The sequence below is a fragment of the Miniopterus natalensis genome, chromosome 22 (assembly GCF_054644295.1).
Source record: "Miniopterus natalensis isolate mMinNat1 chromosome 22, mMinNat1.hap1, whole genome shotgun sequence".
Classification (NCBI taxonomy): Eukaryota; Metazoa; Chordata; class Mammalia; order Chiroptera; family Miniopteridae; genus Miniopterus; species Miniopterus natalensis.
Window position 1 is genome coordinate 10361652 of NC_142102.1, and position 15323 is coordinate 10376974.

Here is a 15323-nt window from a genome sequence, read left to right on the forward strand (position 1 = left end):
AAAATTCAGCCTGTTTTTCTTTTTTCAAAACAGTATAGTCATCTTTAATTTCTTATGGAAGTGAGCAGTGAATTGCCCCCAGGACTCGGTGGGAAGGACATTTGTTGACTGAGGACTGAACAGTGTGACTTGGTCTGGACAGTGCTGGGTTCTATTCCTGTGGCTAAAACGCTGGGGTACCGGTCAGCTATGGAAGGACAAATCACATTGGCATTGGTGAACTTGGTGACAGTTAAAACATGGCCCTGCCTGTCACCCAGCCTCCTCGAGGCTCCTGAGTCACGGGGAGCTGTCTGAGGCCCTGTGTGTCATGTGCACCTGAGCCCCAGGTAACTCCTGTGGAGGTCAGGGCTGGTGCTCAGCCAGTTCCCCCTGATACCATCGAGCCTACTGACCCCAGATGTATTCGCAGGCAAAAAAAAAAAAAAAGGACAGTCTTTGATCCTAGAGTCCATCAGTGGTCCAGAGACCATGAAGTTTGAGGGGGAGTAAGAAATAAAGCCACGTTTAACCTGCTCCAACTTTTAAACAAAGTGGTAAGCGTATACATTGCAGACTCTCCCATTGCAAACCTGTACCATTTCAAAATAATTTCCTTAACGGATATTTTACATTTGAAGGTGATTCTAGAGATCAACTCGTTATAGAATCTTCCAGACTTCATTGAGCTTGGACGATTTAAGAATGAGAATGCTCGAGCCCAGGCTGCCCCAGAGCCCCCATCCTTGGCCCCACAGGGTGACCCAGAGAGGGGCTCTGACGCTCACCCATTTAATAGTGACTCCGATGGGGTGGCGAACCAGGGCTGGGATATTTTTCTGGACAAATTGCATCGCATGTCGTCGATCTGCTTTTACAGCCACGCTTGACACATCCACCGTCTTCTTCCTGTTCCCCCCCTTCCTCCGCCTCTGAGATTTACAGCTTTTAAGACGAGAGCACCCTTTTCGGCCCCTTGCATTTAAGCTAAAAGCTGACCAGTCTGTAATATAAAACAGAGAATTATGGTAATGAACGAGAGGTTAAAAGCTATCATGGCAAGGGAAACTTGAGCAGGTTGGGCTGACCGATATGGTAAAATTATGTGTTGAATTAAAACAGTAAAATGCTGTGGGATTAATGGAGAAAGGCAGGGACAGGAGGTCAGAAACAGTGCGCTCTCCGCACATTAACCGCCGGAGGGCTGCAGAGCGCAGCTTTAGGATATGCTTGCTGCAGAAAAAGTAATTTAGCCTTGTTTTCTTTTTAAATTTCTACTGATTTCAGAGAGAGGAAGGGAGAGGGGGAGAGAGAGAAACATCAATGATCAGAGAGAGCCATGGATCAGCTGCCTCCTGCTCGCCCCCTGCTGGGGATCGAGGAGCCTGCACCCCGGGCCTGGGCCCTGACCGGGAATCGAACCGAGATCTCCTGGTTCATAGGTTGACGCTCAACCGCTGAACCACGCCGGCCAGGCCGTTCATCTGATTTAATAACTTTGGAGAGCAATCGAGAATCTCCCTCTCTGCCTCCCCCCTCCTCCCTGTCTCTCTTCCACCCTTCTGTGCATAAAGAAAGCAGGTGTGGTCCAGGCAAACCCAGATTTTTCAGTGTTGAAGCAAATAAGTGCTTAGCACTCAGCCCCCCTTTTTGGCGTTTGCTTCTGTATTTAAATGTGCTTGAGGTTTTCAACATCCCCGGCACACTGACTGTTAAGAGGCGGAAAACCTGTGCTTTACAGCAGGTGGGGACAGCCCTGCCTGGCAGTGTGCTGAGGCGGGATCTATCAGCACCACTTCATGCTCCATTTGTCCGAAAAGAAACCCACCGGGGAAACCCTGAGGAACTGTGCCTGTTAGGAAAACACCTTAACACGTTTATTTAACTAAAAACTTGCCCGTTGGCATTAATCTGGAAGGAAATGGTGTTTTCATTAACCCTCTCCCACAGGCCCGGATTGCGGGCTCCCACTTATATTTATTTCTCTTGTCTTTTCTGATTTTTTTGAGACCCTTTATTGTCTTTGCTGGAAAAAGACACAGTGTAGAAAAGCCACATAGGGCCATAATGCTTAAACCTAGAAACCTTTTTTTCTCCCCAATTTTTTTTTTTTGTGTGTGTAATCCTTACCTGAAGGTATATTTTTTTCCATTGCTTTTGAGAGAGAGAGAGAAACATTGATGAGAGAGAGACACATCGATGGGTTCCTCATGCCCCAACTGGGGCCAGGGATCCAGCCTGCAAATGAGGTACCTGCCCTTGGCTGGAATTGAACCCGGGACCCTTCAGCCTGAGGGCTGATGCTCTAACCATTGAGCCAGACAGGGCAGGGCTTCTCCCTAAATCCTGATCTCTTTCTCTCTGCAGACCTCATTTGCGAGGATCCGACTCCTCTTTTCATTGCCATTTCCATTCTTTGCCCCTTTCTCTCCTCCACTTCAGGGTGCCCTAGGCTGGGGGTGGGTGCTCCAGGCCAGAGGAGCCCCTGCCGCCCCCCCTGCCCAGGAAACCCCAGGCCCAGCTAGAGCACGGTTCGGGGCTGGGAGATGAACACAGGTGCTTGGGGGGCTCCGAAGTGGCCACAAAGCCTCACTTTTCTTTCTCTGATTTCTCCTTTCCCAGGTGTAAAGTGGACATCGCTGCACTGCCGCTGAAGCAGGCCAACCGCCTGGAGCTGCCTCTGGACAGCTGCCTGGGGGCCCTCCTGCTGCTGATCACGCTCACTCCCTGCTCGGGGGTGTCCATCTCCGACCTGTGTGTGTGCCCCTTGGCGGACCCCAGCGAGAGGAAGCACATCGCCCAGCGCTATGTGAGTGCTCTGCCTCGCAGCACCGTTGCCACCCCCAGCACCCTTTTGAGTTGCAGCAAAGTCCATGAATTGAGACACTGCATAAAAAGAGGTCTTGATCCCAGGTTTAATGGTATGTCTCATAAACCCAGACGTCAGACCTAGAGGTTAATGCATTAGCGAGGAGGTGGAAGAACATTAGAGTTTACCTTCCTGCTCCTTTACAAGCCAACAAAGGTGTTTAGAATTTGTAGCTTTTTGGAACTTTGGAGAAAACTGAAATCCTCAGCGAGGCAAACTTGCTTAGCTTGTCTGCATAGGAATTTTAATAGAAGTTCATGAAAGTAGTCATTTAAAAAATATATATATCTTTATTAATTTCAGAGAGAGGAAGGGGAAGAGAGAGAGAGACAGAAACATCAATGATGAGAGTCATTGATCCGCTGTCTCCTGCTCGCCCCCTGCTGGGGATCGAGCCCAAAACCCGGGCCTGTGCCCTGACCAGGAATCGAACCCCGATCTCCTAGATCATAGGTCGATGCTCAACCCCTGAGCTATGCCGGCCGGGCAAGTAGTTATTTTTTAAGCAGCCATCCATATTTGCAACGTTATAGATACTTTTCCAGAACCTTTTAGATCCAAGTCTTATAAAGCCAAGCCCTGGACAGGTGCGGAGGCCTGTTGTCCTGTCCCACCCGGGATAAAATTGGCATCTGAGATTTTTGTCTAAATAGATGCAATGTGCTTCAAAGTCTGCTCAGCACTTTTAAACCGAATGGCTTTGTCTTCCTCATTTATTTTCCCTCTCTGGCTTCCTAGGTGTCTTTATTTGCATTCTGTTTTTATCCCATCTTCTTTATAAATCAATATGTTTATTGCCACACACGAAAGACATGCTTTAGAAAAGTGGCATAAAGATGGAGCAAAGACGGATCTTTATTTAATGGGAATATTACTCTCAGCATAAACGTTAGTGCCTCCAAAGCCCTTCGCTGGGCAGGTGTATTGATTAATTGAAAAATTCTTCATCTTCGGGAGTGCAAACCCCGTAGCCCCGCATCTTATCGTGGACACACATTCTGCAGGCAAGGTTGGCATAGTCCAAAGGCATTTGACAGACTCTGCTGTTCCAAATTTTTTCCAGTGGCTTTAGTTAAATAAAAAGTTGATGGTAAAAAATAAAGCTTTTCTCCACATTTTCCCATGGATAAATTGCCAATTTTAACAAATTAATAAATAACAATGCAAGAATCAATTCTTTCGCATACTCACAATTATAAACCTACTTTTGCCCCACCCTGGGCTGAAGCCTTGGCTCATGCAAACTAAAAATGAGCATCGCTGTGAGTACAGGGTGCTACTCTGGGCTCAGCCTCCAATTGAATGAGCTGGCTAAGCATGGGCCAGAAAACTCACCCTCCGTTTCCATCCCCACTCCCTTTCCAGGGGTAATAAGAATCGACGGAGGGCCCAGGCGCAGCCCTCTGGTGTCCATAAAGTTTGCACAAACCAGGTCAGAATAATGGTGATTTAAAACTTTCATTAAAGTGAAAGAAAGAGAAAAGGGGAATGAATGGAGCTCCACGCGCATTTTCCCGGTGGGATCCCTGTGCTTTCACCAGGGGGCGATGTTAAAAGCCGATTGTATGTGTTTGTAATTTGTTCATTTCGAAGCTGTAGTTAATTAATTCTCAGTCACTTTTAATCTGGTGGCTGTCGGCGCCTAACTGTCCTGTTGACGGATACGATGCACTTTGCAGCGTTTCTAAGCGTTACGTGAGAAAGGGGGCGATCAATCTAGAAGGTTCTTCCTGTATGACTTTATGCCATTAAGGGGTATATTAGAAAGCTGTTTTCATTTGCGATCCGCGTTTCTTTTCCTCAGTGCTTACAGAACTCCCTGAAAGATCTGAAGGACATCGGCATCTTGCAAGTGAAGGTTTTAAAGGCCGTGGACCTCTTGGCTGCAGATTTCTCAGGTATAAAACAGTTTTATTCATTTTTAAATTTTTATTTATCTCCCTTTTTGAAGTGATCTTATGGCAAAGCAAAATGTTTTAATAAGTAGAAGTATGGACCCAGCAATCATGCTGTTCCAAATAGAGAAGAGATTTTCAACCTTTGTCATCTCATGGCCCATATAAATACTAAATAAAATTCTGCAGCACACCAAAAAGTATATTATATTTTTTGCCAATCTGACCAAAAAAAGGGTATAATTTTGATTGATTTACCAAAAAATCATGATAGTAATTACCTGCTCTTTTGCTCCAAAGTGACTTTTTACAAAATCAGGCGCCTATACTTGTATATAAGGATTATTGATACCAAGAATTAACCGATCAGACGCAGCCTTATCATGCGACGTGACCGGTAAGATGCAGCTGTTATGTGACCTTTATATTTATGGTTCACACGGGATGGCTACTGTTGTGTTGACCGCTGTCATTTATTTTTATTTGACGGTCTAAGGGAAAAGGGGTCAGTCCCCCTGACTAAATAGTCAGGTACTGCATGTTTTAAAAATTCTCGGGGCTCATCAGTTGAAAATCGCTGAAATAGAGTCAAAAAAGAAAAAAAGACTCAGACAAGCAGTTTTTTCACGGAATGAATCTTTTTTCACCAAAGTCTGCTTCTTCGAACGATCGTGCTCTGATTCGATAATGTTCCTGGTCCATTTGGCCCTCAAAGATATTTGTGGATTCTTAGTGTCATGACTTCTTGGTTAAATTAATTTTTGGGTAACGCTTTTCTGGGGTCCCTCCAAAACCAGAATCGGCTTCTTGCCGTGACTCTGCTGAGGGCCTCTGTGCCCAGGGTGCTTTATTCTTACCCACTTTGCAGTTGCCAGTGCTTTGCACGGGGTTTCTCTTGGTGCTCCACTAACCTGGACTTGGAGGCATTGGCTAGAGTAGACCTGCCTTGTGCTGAATGATGCCTGACCGGGAGGAGAGCGCTCTGGACATTCCAGTGTCTGATTGGAGGGTGACTGTCCCTCGTTGCCAAATAAATCATCCCCTGCGCTGACGAACGATTTAGACACCTACACGACAGATGTTATTTACCAAGAAAATTGATGAGTACAGAGAATATCATACAGCGCGGCTCCTCGACATGGTAGTGCATGTTTATTTACTTATTTCATATTTTTATATTTTTTTTAACCGTCCCCCGAGGATATTTTTTCCATTGCTTTTCAGAGAGAGTGGAAGGAAGAGAGTGAGAGAGAGGGAAACATTGATGTGAGAGAGACACATCCATTGGTTGCCTTCCGCATGTGCCCCACCTGGGGGGAGCCTAGGTGTGTGCCCTTGGCTGGAACTGAACCCAGGACCCTTCAGTCCACAGGCTGGTGCTCTAACCACTGAGACAAACTGCCTAGGACTTTATCTCATATTTTTAGAATGTGGTCTTTTCCTCCCAACAGAAACAGTTACACTGAATTTGTATAACTTCTGAACTTTGGAGTCTGAGTTTGAGGAAGCTCAAGCTTTGGAAAAGAGAATTTTCATTTTAAGCACTTTATATTACAAAAATGATGGGAAATGTTACCTTTGTTTAAGAAAAAAATGTTCTCTCTCTCCCTGAGAAAGTGAAACAATGGAAATTACTACTCTATAAGCCCCCGAAATAAATAAGGTGATCTCGATCTTAAGGAAATACCCAGTGAGAAATCCAAAAAAAGGTTTTGGCCAGTATGGCTGTAAATTTCTCAGGCTTGTAGATGAAACACTCAGATGATTACTTCTAAGGCTCATTAATTTAGTTGCAAAAGTTTCCAGTGTTGTATTTATTTAAACTTTTTTTTTTAAACAATTTACAGTTTATGAAAACACTTAATTCAAGCATCTCCCACGTGCCTTTGCAATGAATAGTTCTATCATCACTAGAGCACATTTGGAGTTATCTCCTAGTTTTCCAGGGCAAATTATTTTTACTTCCATCTAAACATGTACATATAGCTCTTTTTAAACCTATGATTGTTGATGTCATGGGGAATGTAACCTCAAGTCAGTTTGTCTGTCCATCTATGTTGTTAATAAATAAATTTAAGGCTCTGGCCTGTCCCTCTGTTATTAAGAAGGGCCTGCCCATTTCTGCTGGCCCAGTCAGCTCCCTCCTAAACCTTGCTTAAAATTCACCTCCGCTGTGGATTCTTCGTAGACTTTAACCAACCAAATTAAATGCCCTTGAACTTGAGATTCCTCTTCTACACCAACATTAATCGCTTTCTAGAAGAGGGAAGGAGAACTGCATAAAGCGTGGTTTCTTGCACAGAGCGGGAGGAGCCAACACCCATCACCAGCAGCCAGGGGTGTCCCTGCGGCCCCTCTGTCACTGGGCCATGTGTGCCCGTGTCGGGTTTGCCTGGATCAGGCCCCTTGGGTGAAAATACAGGGCTCACTTTGGAACAGAGACGCACAGATGTAGGATGTCAGACATACCAGGAAAACATACAGCCCGAGGTCAAAGGCGGAGCACTCAGTCCGCTGGTGGGGAACATGGGGGAAGTTTTCATGGAAAAGGTGACATTTGCTAAAAAGCAGAGACTGTTCGGAGAGTCCCATAAAGGTAATGGCCTGGTGGCCTGTGTACATCAGGGCCTGGTCAGCTGCCAGGAGTAGAGTGTGCGCTTAATAAATATTTGTCAGATGACTGATACGACCTCTAAAATACATTTATGACTTGTCATCCCACTCCTGTAACTCATATAAAGGTAGAATTATTTAAATGAGGAACCTCTACTTGCCGTTCGAGGAATGTAAATGAACTTGAAAGCGGTGTCGGAAATGGCCCAGGCTCTTGAGTGCAGGGTGCTCAAGCCCCGTGAAACTCCAGGGCCGGTGGTGTGATGCGTCAAGGTGACATGGCAGCTGGCTCTGGGGGGGTCAGCTAGACGCTTCACCTGCAGACACAGGCGGAGCGCGGAGGAAAAGCGCCCACCCGAGCGGCCGTGGGTCAGCTTGCCCGGTGGCACGCTCGGTCCCACTGGGGAACACTGGGCGTGTCATTTATTACAGGAAATCATTCTGATCCCGAGTAAAAACGCTTATTTAAATTTCATTGAAAGGCCCTGAACTTGGAACCTTTGCAGGGAAAATAATTCATAAAGTATTTATAAACGACTGTCAGTGGCTAAACGTCTTTGTCTCTTAATCTTTCTCTCTGCCTGTCTATCCTGTAATATTAATAAATGCGGCATTTTAATGAGCTTTGACGGGATTATCTTCAGGGAGCTGGTGCCCTGTGTTCCGTGGAGACACGTGACGGAAGTTCCCAGTTTCTGGAAGGAAGGATGCTCCCCCTTAGCTGGGACGGCTGGGTGCGGGGTGCGGGCCCAGGCCCAGCTCCAGCCCCTGTGGCTCCGCCCTGCTGCGGAGCAACCCCAGGGCTGGCATTAAAAGTGTCAGCCGGTGTCCCCAGAGCAAGCGCTGATGGACTGTCACGTTGGTGTCTCTGGAGGAGCCGGGCTGACACCTACTAACAGTCTGCCAGCTGGTTAAGCAGAAGCCGCTGTTGCAGCCCGGGCTGGGGGACCCCGCGCCCGCTGCCTGAGCGCGCAGCTGAGAGAGGGCTGGGTGCTCTCTTTCAGGGTCACGGTTGTTGTTGTTTTTAATATATCTTTATTGATTTCAGAGAGAGGAAAGGAGAGGGAGAGAGAGAGAGAGAAACATCAATGATGAGAGTCACTGATCGGCTGCAGCCCGCAACCCAGGCATGAGCCCTGACCGGGAATCGAACCCCGATCGCCTCCATCCTAGGTCGATGCTCAACTGCTGAGCCACGCCCAGCTGGGCTCAAGGTCACGGTTGTTGAGGGGACAGTATATTCTTTATTATTGCCAGGCTCCCGCCCACCCAGCCCCTAGCCCGTGCCTTGCAAATCATTCCGAGTAAAACACTCTTTTTTTAAAAAAACAGATATCTTTATTGATTTCACAGAGAGGAAGGGAGAGGGAGAGAGAGAGAGACATCAATGATGAGAGTCATGGGTCGGCTGCCTCCTGCTCGCCCCCTGCTGGGGATCCAGGAGCCTGTACCCCGGGCCTGTGTCCTGACCAGGAATCGAACCCCGATATCCTGGGTCCTAGGTCGATGCCCAACTGCTGAGCCACGCCCGGCTGGGCTCTGGTGTCAGATATTGGTTGAGATTCTTGTGCCTGAGTCTTCCCATATTTTCCAGTGCTTTCTCAAGCCGGATTTTGCATTGTTTGCAATGATCCTGAGAACTGTTTAGTTCATTTTCTGCTCATTTTAGGCGGGGACCATTTTCATTGTTAGTAACTGACAACTCGAACTCATTCATTTACCCCCATGACCTGATCATCTCCTACTGGCCACTGAGATAACAGCATTGACGTAAAGGCTGTGGCCACGCATGTGTGTGTGTCCAGGCCTCTGGTCAGTTGTATGAATCTCCAGTTTAATCCTGACCCTTCCCCATGCATCTGCTCTTCTCTCTTTTTTTTTTTTAAAAAAAATACCATCTTCACGCAGGCTCCTGCACATGTAGGTCTTGCTATTGATGTGCAGCACCTCCTGGTCATTAAGTGAATTAGATCTAAGTTCGGTGACCTGAATGGGAGGCCGGGAGGTCAAGAGGCCTGAGCACTCCCTGCGTTAGGCCCTGGCCTGGTTTCCTTGGCCATTTGCTGGAGCAGCATCTGTCCTATGCCCCCAATTAATTTAGTGCACGCTGCCCTGCAAGTCGCCGGTGCGCTGCGGAGGCGTCAGTGTGCTCCTGCCATGTCGACATTACAGAGCCAGTCATTCCTTTGCTGGCAGCCCCGATTCTAGATCCTTCGGCCAAACCCAGCGAAAGTGGAGAGAATTTTACAGGGTCAGTTTGTGGGTCCAGCTTTGGGTGTTGGATTTTTTTTTACTCTGTTGGAAGCCGTGTGAGGTAGGGTGGAAAAAGAAGAGGTGAGGTGGGGGAAGTAAGGGTTAAGCTTTTTCTTTTAAAGGTAAAAACTTGGAACTGACGTTTTTGGAATTATACTTTCGCATGTTTGTGAGCACCCAAAATGTAGCCTATGTTCTCACAATGCACTGAACATGCAGGATCATATATGTTTGGCCACTCACTCCAACGCTGCTTTAACTCCTAGATAGCCCTGTTTACACTTTTTCTCGCCTCTCACACCATGTGGGAACCTGTAAGTTATCATGAGCTCCCAGTTATAGACAAGTAATGATCTCCATGCGCTCAAAGAGAATCTAGGAAGGAAACAGAGATGAGCTTCTGGGTTTTTTGTTGTTGTTTTTTATTGATTTCAGAGAGAGAAAGGGAGAGAGAGAAACATCAATGATGAGAGTCATTGATCGGCTGCCTCCTCCTTGCCCCCTGCTGGGGATCGAGCCCGCAACCCGGGCCTCTGTCCTGACTGGGAATTGAACCGCGATCTCCTGGGTCCTAGGTCGATGCTCAACCACTGAGCCATGCCGGCCGGGTGACCTCTGTCACCTCTGAGACTCATTTGTCTGTGACCAGTGTCTCTGTTCTCTTTCCAGGGAAGAGCGATCCTTTCTGCTTGTTGGAGTTAGGCAATGACCGGCTTCAGACACACACCATTTACAAGACCCTCAACCCCGAGTGGAACAAAGTTTTTACATTGTAAGTGCTTTAGCCGCTGGAATATCCAGGCACGTCTTTAACTCCCAGACCAGTTATCCCTGATACGTTTGGGGCGGCCTGGGGCTCCTGAGTGGAACTTTCTGTCCATTTCTCTATGCCAAGAATGAGTTTTATTGTTTGTTTTTTTCCCCCCTTCCGAAAACCTTTTTATCTTTTCATTTTATAGGCTTGAGGGGTAATAATAGAAGAGACCATTTGGAACTGCACAGGAGTGGGAGAGGAGGCATGTAAAGTAGGTTTTTAGTGACTAAATTAATCAGTGAGTGGAAGGAAGCTTCAGTATATCCAGACGAATTCATCCCTGGGTTAAAGAAGATTAGGAATGCCGGCCTGCCTTAAATTCAAAGAGCTTATATGTTACAGCATTATTTTAATTATATTCTGCCAGGGCCTTTTGGAAAAATACAGGTCATCTGTGAGTCCTCAGAAGTCCCACAGGCTCCTTGTCAATCTCGGTGACCTGGTCCACGTTTGAACTCAGGCACTTAGGGGGCTGGTTGTATTTCTTAGTTTGCCTTAGACTCTGGATACCTGACCATCCCTGTTGAATTTGGGTGAAACAAATGGCAGTTTACTGCCTTCACTAAACTGAACGCTCTGCCTGTGCTTGTGGCCGAAAGAGTAAGGTCTGTTTTCAGTGTGCTGATGGTTCCCAAGTAGGTGGTTCCCAGGGCCAGTGAGAAGTGGACCAGCTCTGCCGAGCAGGTTTGCAAATTGCCCCGTGCAAGAGTCTCTTGTTCGCTGAAGACATTGCCATTGACCTTGGCTCCATTGGTCGCTGGAGCTGATGTCAGATTTCTGGTCAACATAAAACATGTTTCTAAATACGATGGGATTTTTAGCATGTTGGATTTTATTTCAATAATAGGACATTTTCCGTGGACCTCAGCCAATAGTGATTTTAACCACTTATTTTTAAGTGAATTCTTCATAATTTTTTAAAAAATATGTTTTTTATTGATTTCAGAGAGAGGAAGGGAGAGGGAGAGAAACATTAATGGTGAGAGTCATTGACTGGCTGCCTCCCGCACGCCCCCTGCTGGGGATCGAGGAGCCCGCAACTCGGGCCTGTGCCCTGACCGGGAATTGAACCTCGACCTCCCGGTTCATGAGTGGACAGCCACTGAGCCACGCTGGCCGGGTGAATTAATTAAAAAAGAATCTTATTTTTGCTCTTCTTGGAGGTTACTAAAAGGACATCGCTGTCCTTTCATGCTCCTCACTCTGTCTCCATTCTCTCCTCACCCTGTTTCTCCAACAGCCTTACCTCTGAGCGGGTGTAGACTTGGGAAATGTCATCGAGTAAAAAAGTTGACTTCTTTTTTCATGTGGATGACTGAATCTTCTCTGATGGAAGGTTTGGGAATATAGTCAGTTTGATTTAATTTTTGGAGTTTAATTAAATGGGAGTTTGATTCTCTAAGGACATACAGACTTAATTAGTGAAACCGTGTTTTCAGATCTTCGTGGAGCAGACTTCACGTGCGTGTGTTTGTATATGACACACGTGTGTTTTCTTGTTTCAGTCCCGTTAAAGATGTCCACGATGTCTTAGAAGTGACGGTGTTTGATGAAGACGGAGACAAGCCCCCTGATTTTCTTGGAAAAGTCTCCATTCCCTTGCTGTCCGTAAGTTGCCTTTGTTAATAGTTGACACGTTTCTATGGGGCTTGATCTGCTTTATCTTTGCAACCTGGATGCAAAGAACTCCTTCCCATTCTAGCGGGAAACAGTTGTTTTATTATTTATTGTTATTCATTATTTTCAGTAGTTTCAGGTATAAAATAACATCATTTTCTTTCTGTGTCAGTCAAATATGGTTGAACCAACCCAAACATTTTGACCTGTCTTTTACAATTCACGCTCAGTCTTTCTATCTTAAGATGGGAGTTTCTCTTTGGTTTCAAGACATACATAATCTGGGACTGATTTTGCATTCATTGATAAAAAACATGTTTGTATTTCTTTATTACCTCCTCACTGCCCATTTCTTCAAAGATTAATTGCTGAGAACCTCACGGTTGTTCTCAGTTCCACTAAAGATCATTTTCTCTGAAGGCCTGTTTGTCTTTTTAGTAGTCATGATTGCTTTCAGTCTCGAAAATGCTCTGAGGAAGAAAGCAGGGAGCCTCTCTTGCAAAAAGAGGGCTGTTTCCAAAGTCCAGCTGCAAAGCAACGTGCCCGAGTAACCTAAGAGCTGAATCAAAAAATACCCCATAAAATTCAGAGGTGAAAGCACCAGATTCTGACCTTACATCGGCAGAGGAGGAAACTGGGATCTGAAGTCACCTATTAATGGGACGTTAATGTGTGTACCAGTGTATTGTTCTAGAAGACAGAACTCCAGTTTTCCATCCAACCCTGAAGACAGTTTGTTGTCCAGCCTCTGTGGCCTTATCAGTCAGTGAGGCTTTATTTCTTTCTTCCCGGAGACTTATCGGGCCGAGGCGATTAGTGTGTCATCGTGGCTGGAACAGTCTGTAATGCAGCCCCGAGATTAGACGAGCTCGAATGAAGTTTCAGCAAGGACGGCACCACTGCACCTCCCAATATCTCTCCTGTTTTTGATCGCTTGGCTAATTTCTCCCCAAGTTCTCATCTCCCCGATGTCACTCGAGGAGAGCGTGGAGCAGCTGCTCCGCCGTGGAGCTGGCTCCTGCCACCTGCTCCGAGCCCGCAGCAGCAGGCCGCGCCACTCTCCGCGAGGGGATTCCTCCTGTTTTTATTAAAACTTTGTCAGTTATTCCTAAAAGAATACATGTAACGGGCATGGAGCACAATTTTATTTTATTATTATTTTTTAATGTCTTTATTGATTTCAGAGAGAGGAAGGGAGAGGGGGAGAGAGAGAAACATCAATGATGAGAGTCACTGACCGGCTGCCTCCCGCACGCCCCCTGCTGGGGATCGAGGAGCCTGCACCCCGGGCCTGTGCCCTGACCGGTAATCGAACCGCGACCTCCTGGATCCTAGGTCGATGCTCAACCGTTGAGTAAGGCAGGCTAGGCAAAGGTGTGCTTTTTTAATCAATAAGGAAAAGATCTGTCAACCTAGCAGAAAAGTTAATTTGAAGAGGGAGAAATCAGAATAGTTAAACTAATAGTCACATGAATGGCTCATGCTTTATTCACACACGATTATGATTATTATGAGTATAGATCATGAAGCCAGACCACTTGGGTTGGCGCCACTTTTCTTCCTTAACTGGCTGTGTGGTTTTTGATGATGCTGAGCCTCTCTGTTTCTGTTTCCTCCTTGATGAAGTGAAGATTCTTATCATAATACCTACATTGGAAGCCTGTGGTGAGGATTTCAGTGGTGTGGCAGATGTAAAGTGAGCACATTAGAGCACACAGTAAGCACTTAGAGTGTAAGCTATCATCTCCATCACCTTTGCAGTAGTAAATTAAATTACAACTTCGTTTAAGCAACCCAATTAATAAATACAGTAAAGGTTTTCCATTAGCAGTGATGACTAAGTGTAGAAAAAGGACTCTCAGGCCAGCCACCATGGCTCACAGTTGAGCGTGGACCATGAGCCAGGAGGTCGCAGCTGGATTCCCGGTCAGGGCACAGGCCCGGGGTGCAGGCTCCTCCATCCCCAGCAGGGGGCGTGCAGGAGGCAGCCGATCAGTGACTCTCATCATTGATGTTTCTCTCTCTCCCCCTTCCTCTCTCTGAAATCAATAAAAACCTATTTTAAAAAAAGAAAAGAAAATGACTCTCAAACACTGTTGGAGAGAGCTTAACTTAGAACAAGCCTTGTAGAAGGCACCTTGGTGAAGTGGATTAGAATTGAATAAACACGTATCTTTGAGCATTTATATGCTAGGTATCTATGTTAGAGAGGCCACTGAGACTCGCAGATACAGACATTACCTGCGGTCACACAGATGCTTAATGCCAGAAGCGGGAATTGAATAAGTCTGGTCTCTCAATCCTACCGTGGCCCACTGTTAATAAACATAGGAAAGAAAAGGTTCAGTCTCATTGGCTATAAAAAAGAGCACATATTGAAACGACCCGAGGCATTTTTATTCCTGTGAAATTGCTGTATATTAAATAAAAATGGCCAGAGTTGCAAGGAAATGAACGGTCTTCCTCTCAGAGGCTAGGACGGTAAATTAACACAGCATTTTAGGAGGGACAAACCGTCCAAGTAGGTCTAGCCTATGACTCAGCAGTTGTGCCCCTAGGAATTTGTTTTTGGGAAGGCATACCTCCTCTGTCCTTCTGTTTCCTAACCTATAAAAGGTGGATTTAAAAATGACACTTATCTCAGAGATGGGTGTGAAATGATCAGTAAAAACAGTAAGAACAGTGACCAGTACATCGAGGTTGCTTGTTAATAACATCTAGGTTTTAGTCTTATTTTAATTTATATATTTTCAGTCTCTTAGCCTTTAAATTTAAGAAAATGTGTGGGCAACATTCCCCAATGTAGTATTTGGTTATTATTTCCGTGTTTAATTATAATATTAGATATTGAAATGCACCAGTCTGTTCCCAAACCAAACATATTCCACATAGCTTTTTCCCAAAAGCTGTTCCTTCTAGCAGACAGCCTGAATAGGGGGATCAACCCAATGTTCATCAACAGGAAAATTCATAAATTGTGGGTTATTTATATATTTGTTTGTTTGTTAATTTTTACCCGAGGATATTTTTTCCCCCATTGCTTTTCAAAGAGAGTAGAAGGTGGGGGGGGAGAGAGAGGAACATCGATGTGAGGGAGACACATCCATCGGTTGCCTCCCCTCCCACACGCACCCCTACTGGGGCCTGCCCCTGACCAGGAATCAAACCCGGGACCCTTCGGTCCGCGGGCCGATGCCCTAACCACTAAGCAAAACCATATTGTGAATATTCTGGGCTGTATTTTGAATATTATATAGCAATTTAAAGAAATGAGGCAGATCTA

The 15323-nt window shown here is 45.9% G+C and overlaps 1 protein-coding gene across 1 annotated transcript in view; it reads left to right on the forward strand.

The window, feature by feature from the left end:
• The window catches only part of MCTP2 (multiple C2 and transmembrane domain containing 2), a 95322-nt gene that overhangs the window by 37923 nt on the left and 42076 nt on the right, over positions 1–15323 (forward strand). Inside the window, exons 10-13 of the mRNA XM_016197728.2 lie at positions 2602–2788; positions 4653–4746; positions 10279–10381; positions 11929–12031. Of these exons, the coding sequence (XP_016053214.1) occupies positions 2602–2788; positions 4653–4746; positions 10279–10381; positions 11929–12031 (487 nt within the window). The remainder of the gene's footprint in view (positions 1–2601; positions 2789–4652; positions 4747–10278; positions 10382–11928; positions 12032–15323) is intronic.